Genomic DNA, 21,640 nt, shown 5'->3' with positions numbered 1-21,640 from the left:
ATTGACAGGTAAAACATATTCTTTATTATAGTCTTTTATTATAGTCCGACAATAATTGAGCTTTTATGGAGCTGATGAAGTTTAGTTTTTTAGTCCTTGCGGTCACATTATGGGGCTGAGTGATTAGAATTGACTGGCCTTCATCAGTTTTCCTTCCCCAGGTATGCTCATGGGTGGACAGGGGTCCATAATAGTGTGCTGCTTGAGTGTATATTATCCGGATTGACATATGTTACACTCACTGCATTTAACTTGACCTTTTTAAGAGTTTTGAAGGAATTATTAGTGGTAAGTGAAGTCAATGATGCGGTCACCCTGCAGGCATTATTGCTTTTGAGAGTAATTGTTTGGGTGGACTTGTTCACATTATGATCTAATTATGACTGCCATCAGACCTCTGAAGTGACCTGTAGAAGAAGACATGATCACACTGCCGTCACACATTTCAGGGTGTGTGTATCAATCTAAAGGTGTTCTGCAATGAGAACTGACAGAGTTATGATGAAGGGAAAAGAGGGCACACGTTTTAAAAATGGTATTTTGTGTTTGCAGTGGCTGCTGTCACTGGACAGGCAGTTTGTACGGCTGTGGTGTTTTGTCCATCCATATATTCTAAAATGCTTTATCCACTCCAGGGTTGCAGTGAGCGAGAGCCAATCCCAGCTAACTATAGGTGAGGACAGGTCACACCCTGGACAGGTCGCCAGTCCTGTTTCATTCATTGCGTAAATGGAATTTTCTGCGTCCCGAGACGTCTCGAGAATTAGAGGATCACGTCGCTCCTCCTTCTCTAATTGTGCTTCGTTCACAGTGATGCAGTGGCTACCACCCAGTATTGTATTTCCAAAGGAAATTAAATCCTTAAAGTAATTTGTTGGCTTTGAAAGAACAGAGTGCACATAAAAACACTTGGTGAATGTAACCCATGTTTATGTTGTTGTCTCCATTTCTGTCAAATGTTCACTCTTTCCATGCACCTTTGTGTGTTTCTGAGTGACTGATTTGTTACTTATCTCTGAATTGGTGTGCACTTTGCTCTCTTTGTTCTCTGGTATGAACAGGTACCTTCCCATTAATAACCATCACGTGATGACTTGACTCTCTGTGGCGTTTATAATGCAGCTCCTCCGCATTCCTGAATGGTGAAACATCTGGCTAATGTGTCACTTGTGCCTCACGCACTTTGCCAACCAGTCTGGAGGATCATTAGTGAGGTTAAAGCCTCTGTGGGTACTTCGCTGACGGTGTTTGTGCTCAGAGTTGTTTCTCAACACTCGGCTGGGGTCAGGGTCCGATCATTAAGGGATGAATAAGCAGTCAGGCAGGACAGAAACCTGCTGCTGCTCCCTTTTGGCTGGAGAACTTCACTCTCCGGGAGCCAGCAGGTGTGTGTGACAGCTGATCAATACTCCACTGCGATCGCAGTTTTTGGATTGTGGCCATGACGGCTATATAGTTTCACACCGTGTCCCAAATGTCATCTAAACCCCTGCGGTTGTCTTCTAAAGACCACAAACTGGAGCATATGCACAGAAAGGCAGTAATTAAAGGGACCCACAAGCCCTCATAACAGGTCTGGGGCGACTTTGTTAATTTACACAATCTAATGTGGGCGTATTAGGAGCTAATGGCTGTAATATGAGTGGGGCCGCCATAGGTTTGGAAAATGTTTAATGGCAACTGAGGAAACGAGACAATTTTCCATTTTCATGCAGTATATCTTCATTGTCTTGTAAAAATTTGTGTTTGTATTTCAAACTGATATGTGAAATCAAACCAGATGTTACAGGATAACGGAGCTTTAAACAGCAGAGAGCCACCGGAGTTCTGCTGCCTGACCGTTTGTTCTCCTTGGATGTTGGACAACCAAAGAAAGCAGAACAAATGAAGTAACTTTAACTTAATGTTCTCATGCTTATTAAACCTAAAAAAAAATACTCTGAAATAAAAAAAACTAACTCTGCTTAAGGATGGACATAGATGAAGATTAAATATGTTGGACTATTGTGTATAAACCACCAAATCAATGTAATGGATTTCTCCCAAATGTTGTTGAAATGCTGTTAAAAACACAAGTAGTGTTAGTGGTGAGCATGTTCCTCTCATAGCAAGGCTCTTGGTTTCAGTCTGCGTTACGACACTGTGGAGTTTGCAAGTTCTCCCTATGATTGGATTCTTTAGTTTCTTTGCACAGGCCAGAAACAAATATGTTGAAAACATTAAAACTAACTGTTAAAGGCTGTAATCAACTATCTGTGTGAGCACAGAAGGCCTGACATTATTTTTTGGCAGTGTAAGAAATGTCATGACCGCCACTTCACACAGCTGCTGGTAGCAGCAGTAACACTGAAGTACTAACAGCCAATGGAAAGGCGGCACAATAATGAGACTTGAGGGGTGACCCCTGTCTGACCTGATGTTGGCGGGGATACGCTCTGTCATCACTGGAACAGGCTGGATAAGGCCGGTATAGAGGTTGTATAGATGGCTGATCATTATCATGGAAAACAAATGCAAACATGGTGGTTTTTTTAATGGTTGATAGTATTATGAATAAGCCTGAAATACTTGATTCAAGATTTTTTTCTTTTTTTCCCCCATATAGGCCTCACAAAGCTGCGGGCTGCCACTTCACATGTATTTAATGGCTCTTTGTGCTGCAGGTTTGTCGTCATTGTGCAGCTCTGGCCACAGTTCCACTGACATCAGATGTGTTTGAAGACTCCAGTGGGTCATTTATGGTTTCGGGCCTTAAAGCAGGAGAAACAGAGCAGATTGGAGTTTAATGAGAGCGGATGAGCTGCAGATTTTATTGCTGATTAATCACAAAATGATCACACAGCTAACCAAACCGTGCTGTCGTAATAAACTCCCTCTTTATACTCATGGTAGTGTGATTTAATCAGCGATGCATCCAGACCTGTAATATTTCCCATAATTCATCTTCGTGAGCTGCCTTCTTCTTGTTTATATGTCGTCTATTTTGAGACAACATTTCCACCGGCTCTGGCGTTGCATTGCGTAAAAGCCACGCTCTCCTTGAGGACTTTTTTTTTCTCCATCGCTGATGTGCTGCGATGCTTCTCATGCCCTCGCGGCTGTTACTTGTGTGTCGCTGCTCTTCAGGTTTGAACACAGAAACGTGTTGATCTTTTGTGTTTGACGACCAGATGAAACGCTGGCTGGGGAGTTAACCTGTAGCAGGACGAGTGAGCGAGGACAGGTGGTAGCGTGAAGACATTTTTATCAAGGCGTGAAGGCAGTGATGTTATAATTACATCATGAAGAAAGGGAGCAGGTGGAAGTGCTGTTTCGCTCACACCTTCAGTTTCTGTCAACATGTCCTCGGTTTCAGTGTGTCTCTCTCTCTCTCTCTCTCTCTCTCTCTCTGTTTACGGATAAAACTAACCGAGAGAGGCTGCATATGACGCGACACACCCATCTGAGCATGCAAACACTTCCCCGTCTTCTGCCTTTACAAGACATACTGGCTCCATCTTCAAGGCTCTAGCGACTTTTTTCAGGAAAAGCGTCTTGCTCAGCCCCCCTTTATTCAATCAGAGCCCTCCTCTACTGCGTGGAAGTTGCGTGTTGGATAGCTGCAAACCGTGTAAATGTTTATTGCCGAATAAACCCGCTTGAGATTGATCATTTCCTTTTCAAGAAGGGTCCAAAACACAAATCGAACATGTACAATTAAATATAATCCCTTAGTAAAAAGCTTGTTTGATTTATACACCATCACCACTGAAAGTATAGTAACTGTGGAAGTGTCCATGAAAGAGCATCATTCAGACACCAGGCCATTCAAGAAGCTTCACAAGAACTTGCAAATACGTGAAAGTAAAACATTGAGGTACATTAAATTTCAATTTGAGATTATGAAAACGGTGAAAACAATCACAAAGAGTCATGAAATCACCACAAAGATAAGATTTTTTTTTTTTTTTAAATAAACAAGAATATTTTGAAAAATGACCTCATAATCAATGAAGGAGCGATCCTGTCATGGAAAAAGTGTGTCACTGTTAAATGTTGTCATTTAATGCACATCTCACTTAAGTTCAGACAAGATCACAACTTTTGCGAACAGTCAATAGGTTGTGTTGTCGGCAACTTCAGCCAGTATTACTATATTACAAATTCATGAGCAAAAAGAAGCAGCAGTAAAGTTATTTTTATTTACTGTATGAAAATTCAGAAAATCAAGGCGATAGATCAGTCGGGCAGGAGGCAAATGAATCAGGTCAGCTTGAAAAGACGGTTCGCTCCTTATCCAAAAGGCTTCATCACTTCATGCTGTTCTTTGAGAAATATTTAAGAATGTGATACAAATGGAAAAGCGTCATCAGAAAGACAGAAGCCAAGTCACACGACCTCACAAAGACCTGAGTGGTCAAGATGCACTGAACTACATAATTCCTTTCTCAGACGTCACTGACTTTGTAAAACAAGTTTGCAGCCTCCCGGTTAATCACGACTTTGTAAACCGGAGAGCAATGTGAATGTGTCATGCGGAAATGTTTCTCTGCTATAGCGCTTTCTGAGAATGAATCGAGTGAATGAACATTAAATCATATTCGTAATGTAATTTCAACACTGTCGCAGAACCATATGTACAAACTGGAAAAAAACCACCTCAACGCTCCAACATCAGGCGTCTCCAACTTTTACTGTGCCACTTACCAAAACAACTGGGATTCTCAGCTTCTGAGGCGAACTACCGAAAAGTTAAACAAAAAACAACAACAACTGAATTCTCCCAAACTCGGAACTTCCACACAGCTTTGTTTTAGGTTATTTAAGAGAAATATGTCCTAATGAAGCACAAAAAGTGAGAATAAAAGCCAAACGCTGTCAGCCCAGCATACATATTAAACTTGCTCAATCTTGTTTTTACATCTTTATAGAAGGGAAATCTGGTTCCCACCAAAAAGACTGAAGACATCAACTTCATTTTAACATTACTGGGTATATATATATATATATATATGTGCATATATGTGCACATACATAATAAAGTGAGACTCCTTCAGTGTCGTCTGACTGTGACAGGAGGTACAGGAAGCTTCCTCATTGTCAACAGAGCTGAGAGGCACACCTTCTTCACATAAAAGGTTTGTGTGTGTGTGTGTGTGTGTGCGTGTGTGTGTGTGTGTGTGTGTGTGTGTGTGTGTGTGTGTGTGTGTGTGTGTGTGTGTGTGTGTGTGTGTGTGTGTGTGTGTGTGTGTGTAAACAAAGATGCTGTTGTGTGCGTAGCCTTGTTTCGCCGCCCTTTGCATAAACCTGCAGATAAAGGGGAGAGAGACAGAGCGATAGTAGGAGAGAGAGCCTACCCCACCTGGCTCGCTACCAACTGTGTACACTCTAAATATTTCCATAGTGTCAACCCTCTCACGGAAATGAACGAGGAAGTCGTACATGAGAGAGGGAGAGAGAGATGAGATGGAGGTCGAACAGCAACAATGCATGCGTGCATTAAAATGACTGCTGGCCCATCGGGTGCAGAAATCAAACCCACTCACCTGGACCGGAGCTCAGAGCAGAAACCTCTGGAGCACATGAAGTGAACCACACCTGCAGTGCAAACATGGACATGTTCTTTAACCTCTCTCCACATGGTGTTTTTGAGCCTGGGCAGATAATAATGACAACACAGTGTGAGATATTTGAAAAAACAAAAAAAAAAAACATCTGAAAAATGATTTTAATCATATTTTTCTTTGAAAATCCAATCAAAAAAAGAAGTCACTAAACATACTTATAAAGATGTTTTATTTATCTAATGAATTGCTTGTATATAATAAATATTAATGCAGATGTTAAATTGGTTTTATACGTTTTATTGCTGCACTCAGAGTATTTTCAATATTTACTTCTTTGCACATTTGGATGACAACAAACACACGAGAACTGTTTCTGAACAACACTTTTGTTTACAAAACTATTTATCAGTATTACTCTTTGGCTTCCTCCTCCTCCTCCTCTTCCTCAGTCCTCATCCTGCAGCCGGTGGAGCGGGACGACCTGAGTGTGAAAACCCTGAAGATCACAGACTTCGGGCTGGCCAGAGAGTGGCACCAGACCACCAAGATGAGTGCAGCAGGGACCTACGCCTGGATGGCCCCGGAGGTCATCAAACTCTCCCTCTTCTCCAAGAGCAGTGACGTTTGGAGGTACGACGCTGGCGAGTTTCCTCGCTCCTCTGGCTTATGCACTGAGAGACTCCATGGAGAGTCTGACTGAGATTTTCTTTAAATGGGCAAAAGTTTGAGGTTATGTGTCTACTCTTGTGCCAAATTCAATACTCACCTTTTATTTGACAAGTGGTTGCCAATACAGACGTAAAGATTTTATTTCAAAAAAGGGGAGATGAAGCTTGAGGTTTGGTGGTAAACATCAAGCCCATTGGCCAAAACTGGATTGCTTACAATCTAGTACAAAGATGACTTTTTTTTTTACAATTTTACCAATAAAAGTGCTATTAATGAATTTTTCCACTGGGGAAGGACATAAAACTGCACGTAGACCCAGTACAGAACAGCAGATAGCAGCGATGTCGTTAACGCGGCAGTGAAAACTTGTGTGCTTTAAAAAAAGCTTCAGCATTAAGGACAGTGAGTTTGTTTAAACCTGCATGCTGAGGACAAGCAGTCGACATTTTCTTGTCAACGTAGGACTTGAGATGGGAGGGAAACACTGTCGTGTGTAGAATTTCAGATTGAACATATTTTTTCTGAGGAGTGGTTCAGATATGTTAGTGAAATAAGAAACATTACTTGTTTTATAGTTTTGTACTTTTTTTGCACTGACTTCTATATTTTGGAATTTTTGCCATTTTGCCCCGTTAAGTTGAAACTGAGCTGTATGTGGCCAGTAAAGTAAAATGAGCGTGACACCCTTGCAGCCTTGCGATCATGGTGGGTGATCGTAGTCCGGCCGATCCTCCATCTGGCAGAACACTAAGACACTGGACCCCAAATTAAAACCTAAAGCGAACTCTCGACAGCAGCTTAGCTAAAACAGGGTTAGAACATGTTGACTGTCGCATTCCCATCTGATCTTTGGGAGTTAAAACAAACAAATCTGTAAACATTTTATTTGCTCAGCACATTTCATGGGTGTTGGTAGAATTAAAAATGCTTCACAGAAGATGGAAATTGTGTTAATAGAACAGAACACGGAGGATCAAGGAAGCAGTGAACACATGAATGAAAAAAAGATGTCTTTTTATAGAGCATACTAACACTGGTTTGTTATAAATAATAGAACTCAGAAGATAAATAAGCCAGATGAAATGATGTAATGATAAAAGAAGGGTAAAACTGATGTTAAACACAGATGTAAAAAAAATGATAGAAGATTGAATAAGACGTCCAAATAACTATAAAATTAAAGTCAAAATAGAATAAATAAATAAATAGAATACATTGTATGTACTTTTTTCACTGCAGATCTTTGTGTTTTTTTTTTTTTAAATGTGCTCGTCTCTCATCACAGTTTTGGTGTGTTGCTCTGGGAGCTGCTGACCGGAGAGGTTCCTTACCGGGAGATCGACGCTCTGGCCGTAGCGTACGGTGTTGCCGTGAACAAGCTTACACTTCCCGTCCCCTCGACCTGCCCCGAGCCTTTTGCCCACCTGCTGGCAGGTAAGCAGGCCACTTACCGACATTCACATCCAGTAACTCAAAGTCAGCGTTCCTGTCTGCATCCATCAGGGAACATGAGCTTCACTGCAAGTGGTCTGACTTCCTCCCACTTCAATTACTGTAAGATCGTTTGTGGTTGATGAGTAACTTATGTCTTACTTTGCCAACGACCTGGTTATAATTTTCAGCCAGTTCTTTTAAAAGCAGCGACTAGTAACTGCATTCAGACACTAATTTTTAGTTACTTCTTTATTTCCACGCTCGTGCGGTCTTGTCTCTGGAGCTCCCCTGGGCCACATGTCTTCTTTTAACCTCGCTAATAATCTCTGCTGAGAGCAGCAGAGTATTAAACAGCTCTTCTTTCACAGTTCAGGTGATCTCTGCTCAAACACACATTTGACTCGTGTCCAAATTGTCCTACACTGTGCTGATCTCAAACACATTTTTCCCTTTTCTGTCTTCGGATATGTGGCTGTGTAAAACTGTGGGCTGGACTCTTACGTTCAATGCAAAGAAAAGTAACTGATTCTCAAACCCTTCTCTTCCCTCTCGCCTCCTAAAGCTCATTTCCTGCCCCCCCCCCCCCACAAACACACACACACTTCATCTTATCCACCATGTTCATCCGTTAATCTCCCCTTTGTCATCCCGCGCTGCTCTCCTCTCTCTGTTTACTCCTGTCATCAGCTCACTTTCATCTCCTCTTCCTCCAACTTGATCCTCATACATTTCATTATGCTAATTCGGCGAGTCCCATAAACAGACTTTGCCCTCTGCAGCTGGCGAAGCGTTTTGTTTTGCCCTCTGTAAGGGCTGTTCCTGCAGAGTTTGATCACGCTTCAGTGTCTGAGCGATGCGGCTGATCGGTTTGTGGCTCAGCAGATTATTGAAGGTGTGCAACATGTTTCTGCGACACAGTCAGGCAGCGCTTGGCTGTCGCCATATGCCGTCCCATCTTGCGCTCCATCGCGTCTCCTGTTGCTGTCTTGACTGCCAGTGGAGAAAAACTCATGGTTCCCTCCTCTGTGTATTATATTTATCGCCCAGTTGTATAAACTGGATGCACTCAAACCTGCGACATCCTCCGTCGGTCACCCTTGAAGGGTTTTCAAAATGTGCGAAGATGAGCTCCGCCTCGAAGAGCCTCACGGGAAGGACAAGTGATGGTTTGTGGTTGAATGCTGGATTTCCACCCGTTGGAATCCACACAGAGAAGCAAGATGCTTTTCAGTGATAATATCAGTTACATCTTTATATATAATTTCGAACAGAACGTGCATTTTAGAGATTTTTAGCACCGTTGCACTCTAGATATTTGAATTTGTGGGCTTAAAGAAGAGAAAAGCGGCCCATAGAATTCACACAGATCAGCCATAACATTATGGTGATGTAAATAACACTGATTTTCTCTTTGTCATGTCACCTGTTAGTTGGTGGGATATATCAGGCATTTTGTCCTCAAAATGTCAGCAGCAGGAGAAATGGGCAAGTGGAAAAAGTCAAATTTGTAAACTCCAGAGGACCGGGTCAGGACGTCATCAGGTTTTCTCGGGGATTCTGCTCTGTTAATGGTCACTATTAAAAGTGGTCCAAAGAAGGAAAATCAAAGAACACGCGACAAGGTCATGGGGAGGTGATTGATTCACACCTTCAGAGCTTTTGTTGATCTGATCGGACAGGGATTATAAATATAGTTGTCTGTATGTGAGAATTTGTTCCCTCCTTGGCTCTGATGTGAGCCTTTCACACAGTGAATGATACATCCACAAAGCCCCTTCAATGCCTTTTCCTTCTCATCCTTCAGAGTGCTGGAGCCCGAACCCCCACAGCAGACCTTCGTTCACCAGCATCCTGAGACGGCTGCTGTCCATCGAGCAGTCGTCCATGTTCCAGATGCCTCTGGAGTCTTTTCACTCTCTGCAGGAAGACTGGAGGCTGGAGATCCAGCAGATGTTTGACGAGCTCAGGGCCAAAGAGAAGGTGAGAAAAAGCACAATCAGGTTATCAAGGTCATGAATAGTCCAGGTGTCGATGTCAGTCCCTGGATTGTAGTATATATATAGATTTAAAGTGTCGTATCAAGCATAAATATGCTCTTCTCATGTTTGACTGGAAGGAATCTCAGCATGTCACATCTGTCTGAGGGGAAAATTAGAATTCCCTGAGCAACGAGCCCAGAAGCAGTGTTAAAGGAGGTGCTGCTGTGTCAGTATCTCCTCCATCCATCCATCCATCTTTCTCCTCCTCTTCCTTATCCGTCTACAGGAGCTGAGGTCCTGGGAGGAGGCGCTGGCCCGGGCGGCCGAGGAGCAGCGGGAGCAGGAGGAGCAGCTGAAGAGGAGGGAGCAGGAGCTCGCGGAGAGGGAGATCGACATCGTGGAGCGAGAGCTGAACATCATCATCCACCAGATGTACCAGGAGAAGCCCAGCGTGAAGAAGAGGAAGGGCCACTTCAAGAAGAGCAGGCTGCTGAAGCTGGGCAGAGACAGCAACTGCATTAGCCTGCCCTCTGGTGGGTAGAAAGAGGAACTGTATTCAAGCTAAAAACAAATGACCTGAATCAGGTGCACAAAGCTGGCAGAGCTCCAGGTTTGATGTTTCTGTTACACAGCAGATTTTTCCAGGTTGGAAAGTGGAACACAAACTGCTGAGCAGACTAATTGTTAAGAATTCCTCTTCTACACTGATTTGATTAACTTAGGGTTGAGGGGGACTATGGGCGAAGGCATGGTACCTCACAGGTTGCCAGATAATCACAGGCCAAACACAGAGAAGCAGACAACTCCACTTACAGATAATGTTAGATTGACCAGTTAGATTCAATCACACCAAAAAAGTCCCCAGCAGGACTCAAACCTAATAATCTGTGAATTGAAAGTGCAAACCACTCAAGACTCCAAGACAACACAGGATCCAACAGGTGTTTCCTTCATAAAGCTCGCATTTCCTAAAATCCACAGAGACGAGTGTACAACTGTATGACTTAATAACAATCCTAAATGATGTGCTTCTTTAGACCACCTAAGAGACAAAAACATTTTCAACTTCTGTTTAAAAGCCAATTTCTTTAAAATAATATTTTATGTTTGCATTTTCAAAGAACAAACTTTACTTAATAAACAAGAAAATAAACATCAAACTCAAATCACAGGGCAATGTAACTCAGAACTAATGAAATAATAATATCAAATAAAAATAAAAGCCAATTTTAAACTAATTTCCATCAATTTAATTGCTCCCGAGTGCCTTCAGCAAATGTGTCTCCTAAAAGAAAAACAAACGTGATAAGTAGACGCGTCTAGTCGGCTGCCAGCTATTTTTTTGTCACCACAGCAAGTAATTCCAACTAGACTTGAGAACGGATACGATTTTTACGATTCTGATTCCATTTTCGATTCTGCTTAACAATTCGGTTTTTTATCGATTCTTACTTGGAAATGAAACCTGCAGTATTAACAGCAGAAGACGTGTTCATGTTGCCGCTGGGTTGAGATTCACTCCGGAGCGGATTGAAAACATTTACTCAAAGTTATGGCTGCTGGGTGTGTAAACGTTTGTCCATGTCGGTAGTATTTCCTCCCATTGATGAAACATCCCTGTTGTCGTCCTTTCCTGTGAAATGTCATTAAACTTTTGAGCATTTTTGCCATTTTGGCACCACGTTTCCTTCTGTCTGGACTGGTGAATGACGTAGCCACACTACGCAACGTGCGCGGTGACGTCATTCGCTCCCACTGGAATCTTTTAGAAAATTGTTTGCAAATTTAGCAAACGATTCCAACACCGGGAACTGGTTCTCAACGAGAATCGGTTTCCAATTTCCATCCCTAATTCCATTCTAAACTCTTGTCTTCCAGGCTTTGAGCATAAGATCACAGTGCAGGCGTCTCCGAGCGTGGACAAACGGAAGACGCAGGGGAGCGAGAGCACGACCCCACCTGCCAGCCCGGGGGTCATCCCTCGACTGAGAGCCATCAGACGTGAGTGCACACGTTTTGTAAGCCCGAACAGGATGCGCAGCGGAGTCAGCATTCGCACACGGTGTCTTTCAGTGACGCCGAGCGACGGCAGCAAGACGTGGGGTCGCAGCGCTGTGTGTAAGAAGGAAGACCTGACGGGCAACAAGAAGAAGGGTCGCACCTGGGGTCCGAGCTCCACCCACCAGAAAGAGAGAGTCGGCGGGGAGGAAAAGTATGTCCAGCATCTGTTCTTTCTCATTATGACAATAATCTTTGATTCATTGTCATTCAGACAAGCTAAATTTGGATACCCGGTCCCACCATATACATTTGTCAATGATGACAAAAAAACAAGTATCATGTCTGTGTAGAACAAATAGATTCAGTAAATAATAGTGGTTAACACTCTCCACTTAAAGTGAGACTCTATACAAAAAGATCTATCATTAGTGTGTCTTCAATGACTTTGTGGCCTCTAATCACAATCGCAGCTCTTGCGATATAATCACTGTGTTATAAAAGAAGTTTTGCTGTAACAGAGGAATTATCAGCCAACATTAATTCATTTTTTTGTACTACATTTTAGTCCTTTCTTCTTTCCTTTTTGATGAAGTTCCAGCCATTATTATGTTTTTGTGTTTCCAGTCATCACAAGCAAGAAGAAGCTGATGATGTTTTCAAAGCAGATTATTGTTTCTAGCTCAGTGAAATAAAAGCTGTTGATCGATATTGTAATAAGGTCAGCGGAGGAGCCAGAAACAGAAACGAGACTGCCGTCCTCATTTGGCCTGATTTCAATCCTTCGATTTGAAGAATAGTTTTGCTGAGGATTACAGTGTACGTTATGAAGAAATATTAAATCTCAACTAATGTTGTTGAGGTGAGTGGAGTCATATTAACGTCTCAGAGCTTTGTGAAACTTTTCGATTGATTAGATTGATTGGAAGTGATCCAAAAATCTCTCAGAGGAATACATTTAAATTGTTTCTAGTATCTATTTAAAAGATATAAATGATAAGATTTTAAGTCAGTGCAGGCAAAAAAAAAAAAAAAGAAGACATTCAAACCCAAATCCATGTTTTCTAATTCGCTTTGATTGCTCATGTTGTTGTATGATCATATGAGTGCTGCATTGGTCTCTTTCCAGACTGAAGTCGCTCAGTGAAGGAGCCAAAGTTTGGTCGTCCAGTGCACCAAACCTGGGAAAGTCCCCCAAACATGCTCCGATGACAGCCGGCTTCTCCAGCCTGAATGAAATGGGTGAGTGTTTAATTCTCACGACCCCCCCCCCCCCCCCCCCCCCCCCCCCGTGCATCTCAACTCAGTCCCCTGAGCCTCTTCATCTCTTTTCTCTCGTTTGTAGAAGAGTGCGGTGAGTTTGAGGAATCGCCGGGATCCCAGATGCCGTCAGAGACCAGCAGTAACGGGGCCATGGAGGACTCGGGGCCTCTGTGGAGCAGCCTGGGGCCCAACATGGCGTCTTCTGTCGGTAGTATAAGCTCCTGTCAGGGATCTGGAGGCCTGGGGACGGGGGTGAGCTACCAGGACTCAATCCGTCGCTGCAGCCAGAGGAAGAAGAGCGACATGCTGCTGCTGGGCTGTGCCTCTCTGCTGGCCTCGGTGGCTCTGGGTCAAGACCTGATGCAGCTGGGAAAACTGCAGGTAGGACGACCAGCGCAGTGACAGTCGGATGTTGGGTTGTTCACATGATGACTGATGCCAGCACTTAGTGTGAAGACTTTGAGTTTATTTCAAAGCTTTTAAATTCTTTATAATTGCAACTTATAGAGTTGAATAAATTCAATGAGTAAATCAAACAATGTGCATCTTATTTGTATTAGAAGAAACAGGCGAATAAAGAGTAGGAAAGAAACAAACTGAGTAAGAGCCATAGTTTATTCATTCTTTAAACCATTCTACAGGAAAAACCAACATTAAGATGTAAAAATCTATTTTGCAAGTGTGTTTTTCACGAGTTCCAGCTCGGTTACATTGACATGGTGGTTTAGTGGTTTAGTGCACTTAAGTTTGTTTGACTCAATCAAAACCTGTTGGGATCAGCTGGATGTGATAATATCACAATCTGAAGTCAACATAAAATCCTGATAAGATAAAACAGGAACATCCTGAAGGGAATCAGATTTAAATCAGATCAGAACACACTCAATGAAATGAGCACCACTAGAAATAAGCTATTCCAAGTAGGAGAGGCAAGAAAATAAAGGATGTGGGCCTCGTCTTCTGGTCAAACTCAGATCAGCTTAGGTTTACAGCTAAATCCCAGTTCTGGCTTTTACCCAAGATTTGCTCTGTATATTTAATTTCATCAGTTTTTATGAGGTCTTATCAGTGAGTCTCTCTTTAGTGTTAGAAGATTATATATAACCTGTGTAACCTGCAGAGAAGCACAACGTGACTTCAGTGATTACCCGCCTTCTTTCTCAATGTTCCTCATCAAAACGTTCCTGCGTAACAGGAACTGATAAATGCCTTTAGAAATATGTTGACACACAAGGAAGGATGGAATATTTTTGTTTCTGATCAAACCTGATGTCTGTTCTGCTGCGTAAGACTGCTTGTGTTTACATGACCTGGCGTTGCCTTCAGGTGCTTCAGGACGAGCAGGACGTCAGAGAGGAGCAGCGGAAGAAGAAGGAGGGCCTCTTCCAGCGGACGGGATGTTTTCGCCGCAGCACGTCTCCACCAAGCCGAAACCTCTCGCTGTCTCTGTCCCGACATCAGGACTCGGCGCTGCCCTGTTTGGACCCTTCTCCCTCCGTGACCCTCCTCTCTCTGTCCTCTCTGTCCGACTGCAACTCCACCAAGTCCCTCCTTCCCTCGGACCCGGATGAGTACCCCATGACCCCAATAACTGGGGTCAAAACGCCGGCCGCGACCCCGGCTCCTGCCCTCAACCCGCTTTTGGACCTGCGGGCAGAAAGCTTTAAGAAGGATCCCAACCAATCCCTCACGCCCACCCACGTGTCTGCAGCCATGGCCCTGAACAGAGGACACAGGCGCACCCCTTCAGACGGGGCAATACGGCCCCGAGCCCAGACTCTGGGCCACCACAGGACGCCGTCAGATGGCAGCATGCCCATGCCTCCTCCGCCAGGGCTGCAACACAGCACCGCGACCAGAGGTACAGGCACACATCTGACAGAATACCCTTTTCATCACCATGTACACCTCTTTTTGCCCTTTGATTCACGAAAATTCAATTAAACTCAAGAACTCGTGACTAGAATACTTGTATTACCTTGTATCGTAAAACTACTTCAGACTGCAGTGGTGAATATCTGCGGTGTTTTTCTAAACTTCTCTCTTGATTCAGGTACGCGTGACACTCTGGACATCCCTCGGCTGCCGGACCCCTCCACCATTTTCCCAGTTCACCAGCGGCGAAAAGCTCCGGCTCCACCGATCCCTGACCCGAACCCTCACTGCCTCATCAGCCCCCTGGAGAGGCCCAAGACGCTGGAGTTTGCCCCCCGGCCGCGGCCCACTCCGGCCAAGATGAGAGCCGACCCCTGGAAGCTGGGCTCTCTCTCGCGGACCCTGAGCTCGTCGCCGGGCAGCAGCTGCGACAGCCCCCTTGGTTCGGGGGACAGCAGTGCAAGTGCGGCGCGGCCCAACCTGATGGACATGGACGTGGAGGGTCAGAATCTGGACCAAACCATTCCCCTGTGCGGGCAGCGGCAGCCCGCCACTCTGTGTGGACAGCAGTCCACATAGTGATAAACAGCAATGGGACGTTTTCCTCTTTCTTTTTTTTTTTAGGCCTTTTTTAAGACACGGGAGTTTGGGCTGAATGACAAACGCCTACTTGATGTCTGAGCCGAGCAAAGTGCACTCACTGAGGTTTGCAAAAACATCCCACTTTCTGTCATGTTGTCTGCATTTTTTAATAGAAGCTGTGCTTCTAATGTGTCCTTTTACTGTCCCGATAAGGTGAGAAACCTTTACAACAAGCCATCCCCTATAGTGCTCACTGACCCGCACGACGCCCAGGATCCCACAGGCCTTTTAATTCCCTGCAGCGTGCTCTTCCAACTCCTGTTCCCGACTTTACCTGCACCTCTCCCTCTCTGGAACCCGTCTCATCTGCTTCTTCGTGACCTATGACCAAACTGTAGTTCCTCCAAGACTCATGATACTCAAAAGCCATTCAAATGCTTAAAAAAAGCCACTTTTTAACTTTGCTCTTTTCTTGTTCCTTCGATCCATCTACTTGTGCTTCTGCCCGTCTGCGTACTTTCTCACTTAAAACCATGAAAGCTTTATTTTATTTGCAACCTTTTTTGTTTCACGAGTGCTTACTTGGTTAAAAAAAAAAAAATAGAGGAGCCGGATTGTTTAAGTCTGAATATAGTATCCTTGTTCTTAATTTGCACAATTTGTTCAGACATCTCCGAGCGGCTCTGCCTTCATCCTCGTGTGTCATCATCTCGCTGCATGGCGTCCGTCGTCCTGTTGTCCGAGACAGGAACAACTGAAAAAAAAAAAAAAGCCTTTCTTTCTCTCACAGCACTGGGGGACAGGTGATACCCTCAGCGTGTAAAGTCAAATACAGAGTTTTATTTTCTCAGTGCTTGCATCATCCCGGTTAGCAAAAAAAAAAAAAAGTTTTTTTATATTGGTTTGGTGGCTCAGGTGTGTTTCTGTGTGTGTGTGAGCATGTAAACATCACTGTACATGTGTGAATGAGCGTCATAGGTTCATTTCTGTGTGCCGGTGCTTCTTCAGCGCATGTTGATTTACATGTGAATGGTTTCATTGTAGCACTTGAACAGAACAGGACCACAGGTTGCTACGCGTTTGTTCGTCTTTTACGTCATCTTAGTTTTTTTCCCCCGTTGAAAACATTCCTGTCTGTGAAGTGGATCCTGCTTCTCGCCACTGAAACGGACCTAATTGGAAACACTGAATGCGCTGCTTGATCTCAACTTCATGTCGGCATCTCTTCAAATGTCACACCCTCTCCTCCGACCTGCTGTACTTCGACGTCAGTGGCACTTTAGGAGCTGTGTTGTGCACCTCGCCTGTCTCCCCGTGGACTCGTTGACTCACGGCTGACAAATCTACTTTTCTCTGCAGAGTCAATTTTGTACATTGGACAGTTCATTCTGGTCGCGGACGATATTGAGTTGACTGTGCAAATTTTTCTTCAGGTGTGTGTGAGTGTGTGTGCGTGTGTGGCTGAGTGAGAGAGTGTGTGTGTGTGTGTGTGCTATTATTTGTATGGGATGATGACAATCCCATCGGTAGAAGACTGAGCCCAAAGTCATTCTCCTCGTGTGGTTAAAGAACACTGAGTATTTATTAAATTTATTGTTATTATTGGAAAGGATTAATTATTATTACTGTTATTGCAGCTCTCTTCCAGGAATATCTGTATATATTTGTTAATATAACAGGAGAGAAAAAAAAACAAACAAGGAAAATGGCTCACTGGTACATCCATGTTGTCTTCAGTCTCTTCCTGTGACATTTCTGGGTTCGATGAGGAATTTGTGTGAAATGTGGTGAATGAGAGACGAATAAAACCCAAAAAACAAAGAAGATGTGTCAGCGCTAGATTTATTTTGTGATGGCCACGAGTGCTTACAAAATCCAACAAGTTTGTTTCAAAGTTGGGGTTCAGTGTCTTGTCTGAGGAAACTAATAATTCTTCATTCTACCAAGTGAGTCGCAGCCAGTCCTTTGGAGCATAAAGTAACTTAAGGAGAAATTTGATGGCATGGCTTGTCATAATAGAGCAATTTTGAATTGTCTTGGTCTTCAGTTTGACTGTTGAACACAGCTCTACAGCGTAGTTCAGTAATATCCAACCATTAATATACACCCTGATTAGATTAACGGATGCTGTCACAAGCTTTGTTGCAAAAATCATTGTTGAAAATGTTTAATGTTATTTAAAGCAGTTTGTGCTTTTTAAGATTTCCAAAAAGCCTTTTGCAGTTTGAGTCACTTTTCAGACATCTGTTGACAATTGAAAAAGTTAATGTGATGTAGTTTTATAAAAGATAAAAAAAAATTCTTCTCATCTGATATTGATCCACTGTCAATATTTACAAAACCAAAAATAGTGATGAAAACTGACTCGCCACGTTCACAGTGACCTACTAACACACTGACGAGTCACAATTAAATATCTAAAGGTGTAAACCACAACTGTTACTATAATACTTGAATATTTTTATGGGAATGTTTTTTCCCCCCTTGTGGTTTAATCTTTTTTACACAAGTAAAAGTACTGTTGAAAAAATGCACAAGTGGAAATATATAGTGCTTTTTGTTCCAGGCAGGTACACAAAAACTATATTCTGCATGGAAATCTAATTTAACCGCTAGCCTTTTATTATTTACAAATTAACTGTCATTAACTCATCAGTGTTAACACATAAGAGTCGCCAAATATTGTCACTTGCCGCATTTCATAATATTATCAGTTTCATCATTAAAAAAAAAACACAGAAGTAAAATGAATGGCGATAAAAAAAAAAGCTTTTAAATTCAGAAAATAGATAATAAACGTTGTACTTGATTATATTTGTGGCATGACTGTGCTAAAGGTGTCATTTCAGAAGCAGCTGACGGTAGTTTGACGCCTGACACCAGCAGACAAAGGTGCCTGCAGTGACACATAATGTCCTCTCGGTGTCGCCACGGTGTCCTATGATGTCATGTCAATTTTGAAATGTTTTTCTTTATGTCTGACATTCCTGTGGTGGCTCCCTGACACTGCAGCTGCCTCACAAGGTACACGAAGGAGCACACCGGCAATCACAACTCTTCATTTACAATTCTCACAACTGAATCCGAGAAAGCAAAGATGTAAGTGTCTCATAGTGTTTGGATTTTTTTTTTCTCCGACAAAGGGACCTTTGTGTGTACAAACAGACAGGCTACAGATGTTACAGACACACACATACAACAACACACTCGGCTGCTGCGTCTGCCAGTGTGACCGCCAATCAAACACCCTTTCAGACGCCAGCTTGTTGCCTAGCAACCCCGCTTCACCTCCATGGTGATGCTATTAAAAGAAACCACACACACACACACACACACACACACACACACACACACACACACACACACACACACACACACACACACACACACACACACACACACACACACACACACACACAATGAGTTTTCTGTATGGGGAAGGCAATGTGTGCTTTCTTTGTCTCTTTCTTTCTGTCATTTGTCTTTTTTCCTACAGTCAGGACTTTCTTTATTTCCCCCTTTATCATTTTCTTTAAGTTTTCGCCTCATTTCCTTCTTTCTAATCACAATCCCTTCTTTTTTTTACTGTGTTCTGTTAAGCTGTCGTGTCCGTGTAAAATATTTTCAGGATAATAAAGGCAGACTCGGGTGGTGGGAGAGAAAGAGGACAAAGGGAAACAAATTGAAAGTGTCTTAATTTCTTAGGTTAACAATGAAACTGACGGTCTGGCAGTTGGTGTGTCCTCCAAACTGTAGAAATCTACATCAGGTCATTACGCCATTAATGAAGTTTCATTCTTGAAGGACTAAATAGATTAATGAACAAAATAAGAGCACAGTGAATCCGAGTTTAAATCATTGAAATAACTTGAAAACTTTACAACAAAACATGGTTCAATCTGCTCAAATTATTGTGTGGTAATGTTTTCTGGATCAATGCATTGATCAGCACTATTTAAGATGTGAAACCACTTGTTGAGCATCACCCGGGGCTCAGTCTGAGTGAAGAGCCTTTTCAAAGCTGTTAAACCCAGCTGAATGATCACAGCATTCAGACCTTTCTCTGCTTAGGAAGATAAAAATATGTTGTAAACTCTATGAAGGAGGGTCTTATATCTGTTAAGATCTCAGTGTGATGAAAGCTGACGGTAGATCCCCACGTGCACAATTAATGTTGCAAGTATTTAAAGAAATTGTAATGAAATCAAGGCTTTATTTTAAGACAAATAATCTGGGAAACGAAGGGTTTGTGAGGCCCATTGAGGATGGTTTCCACTGAAGTTAGTTTAATTAAGTCACGCTCAAACAACAGAATTCCTCTTTGTTTGAAACTTTATTCATAATCTTCATTTACCAATCAATAGTGCATTCCTGGGCTAGCAAGTTCAGTAAAACCAGTGATGGAGGCCTGTTGGATGTTGAAAAGTGAAAGGCCTCCGGGGAGCGGGGTGAGACGAAAATGCGGTCTGAGATCCCCTCGACGTCCCCAGCTTCGTGTCCTTCAGTAACACGTCAGCACAGTAACTACCAGGAGGGACGACGGCAGCTGTGAGGAGCAACTCCCCCCCCAAAAACAAAAAAACAAAAGAAATCAAGTTCCTTAGAGTTCTTCTCCTCTCCTGTGTTCACTGGTTGTTTTCTCTGTGCAGACGAGCTGGTTGAATGGCCGGTGGGATGCGGTGGGGAGTCTGAGGGGATTGCACGTCCTCTGAACCAGTTCTGGATCCCTCAACAAAAAGGGACTTCAAACAGAAATACCAACAAATACAGACACAGTTACAAAGCAGCTCTGCGAAGGAGCTATAGTAAAATTCTCTTTTCTATCTCTTGCTTTTCTATTCTCTTGATAAAGTAATTTCATAAAGTAAAGCTTTTAACAACCATAAAACTTTCCATTTTTGTAATTTTTTTTTTTTGTACATTTGTATCATATATTCACAAAAAACTACTTTGACATTTGACAAACATTTACTTCAAATGACATCAAATAAAAGAACATAAAAAAAAACCCCAATGCAGCCAGTAGTTTTCATTTTTCTGTCTCTTCTTTTTTTGTTGTGCTTTTTGTTTGTTTTCAAAGCTCATCTGATGCAGAGATCCAGTGTCTCTGTCTCTGTTTGCACAGATTGCAGACTTTTCGGATTATGCTGAAGAACAATAACAGCCTCTGAGTCAGCTCGATCATTAATCAAGAAAAATAAACCCAAACCAGAAACAGAAACAACAACAACAACAACAACAACAACAACAAAAAAGACCGGCTAGAAACAAACCTGTTGTACTTGTATCTAATTTTTCCCTAGACAGTTGTAGCACACGTTGAGCTAGAATGACTTAGCACAGCGAGACAAAAACAAGATGGCAGACTGGTGCCATGGAGAGAGGACCGTCTGTGTGTGTGTGTGCGTGTGCGTGTGCGTGTGCGTGCGTGTGCGTGTGCGTGTGTGTGTGTGTGTGTGTGTTTGGGAGACCGATCCCAGAGGGGCCCTTTGTGGGTGAGGACACTCGGCCCAGGCAGCCATGGAGACGAGCCTGCAGGTGCCCTAAGTTACTGCCGTGGTGATTTATCTCCTTTGGGAGGGGGGGGGGACCAGCAGATGCAAATAGAAAACACAGGCGGTCTGAGGGAGGCTTCTGCAGCTGACGACTTGGCTGTAATTAGCCAATCGATAATTATCTTGTCGCTGGATAGGAGGACATTGCAGCGGCTCTGTTCCTAAATCATGTGGGAAGCCCTTGCTGGAGGAGCAGAGGCTGTTACGGCAGCTGGATAAGATCAGAGAAAGGAAAAACGCTCACATCTTTTGGATGATGTGGTGTTTAATGAGAAATAAACTCCTGTTCAGGGGTGTCAAACTCATTTTTAGTTCAGGGGGCCACATGCGGCTCAATTTGATCTCAATGGGGCTTGACCAGTAAAACAAGAGGATGAATACAGACAACTTCAGGAGGTTTACCTTAGTTTTAGTGGAAAAAAAAATAAATCTGTGATTAACAACTTCAAATTTTCTTCTTCGTCTCTCCTCACTCTCATCGTATGGCTTTGATGCTAAAGCTATTTGTTACAAATCTCTCATTTACAAGGACAAGTGTCCTCTGCTCATCAGCTTTGAATCTGATCCCTGTTGCCGGTGTTACTGCTGGATTAGATTCTCAAAAAGGCCTCGCTTTGCCCACAGGCCACATGTTTGACACCCCTGTTCAGAACTTTTCTCTGCTGCAGCGGTGGATGCCTCACAGGGGCTGGCGGCGGCCTACTTCTCCCCCCACTGGAGCCTCTCTGTGTCATGCCGG

At 43.1% G+C, this 21,640-nt stretch overlaps 1 protein-coding gene across 2 annotated transcripts in view; it reads left to right on the top strand.

Moving 5' to 3' along the window:
- The window catches only part of map3k10 (mitogen-activated protein kinase kinase kinase 10), a gene marked incomplete at its 5' end in the record, with an annotated part of 32,198 nt that extends 15,047 nt beyond the window's left edge, over nt 1–17,151 (top strand). Inside the window, 10 exons of one of the 2 annotated variants that reach the window (XM_080459126.1) lie at nt 5,996–6,176; nt 7,501–7,649; nt 9,454–9,629; nt 9,915–10,161; nt 11,507–11,629; nt 11,702–11,840; nt 12,756–12,868; nt 12,972–13,270; nt 14,216–14,750; nt 14,943–17,151. In XM_080459126.1, coding sequence (XP_080315252.1) covers nt 5,996–6,176; nt 7,501–7,649; nt 9,454–9,629; nt 9,915–10,161; nt 11,507–11,629; nt 11,702–11,840; nt 12,756–12,868; nt 12,972–13,270; nt 14,216–14,750; nt 14,943–15,343 — 2,363 coding nt within the window. In that variant the 3' untranslated portion in view covers nt 15,344–17,151. Of the gene's footprint in view, nt 1–5,995; nt 6,177–7,500; nt 7,650–9,453; nt 9,630–9,914; nt 10,162–11,506; nt 11,841–12,755; nt 12,869–12,971; nt 13,271–14,215; nt 14,751–14,942 lie in introns of both variants that reach the window. The other variant, XM_080459125.1, reaches the window with a different exon arrangement.
- Between the last annotated feature and the right edge of the window lie 4,489 nt (nt 17,152–21,640).

The sequence above is a fragment of the Lipophrys pholis genome (assembly GCF_963383615.2).
Source record: "Lipophrys pholis genome assembly, chromosome: 3".
Classification (NCBI taxonomy): domain Eukaryota; kingdom Metazoa; phylum Chordata; class Actinopteri; order Blenniiformes; family Blenniidae; genus Lipophrys; species Lipophrys pholis.
This window is presented reverse-complemented; position numbering and strand designations above follow the sequence as displayed.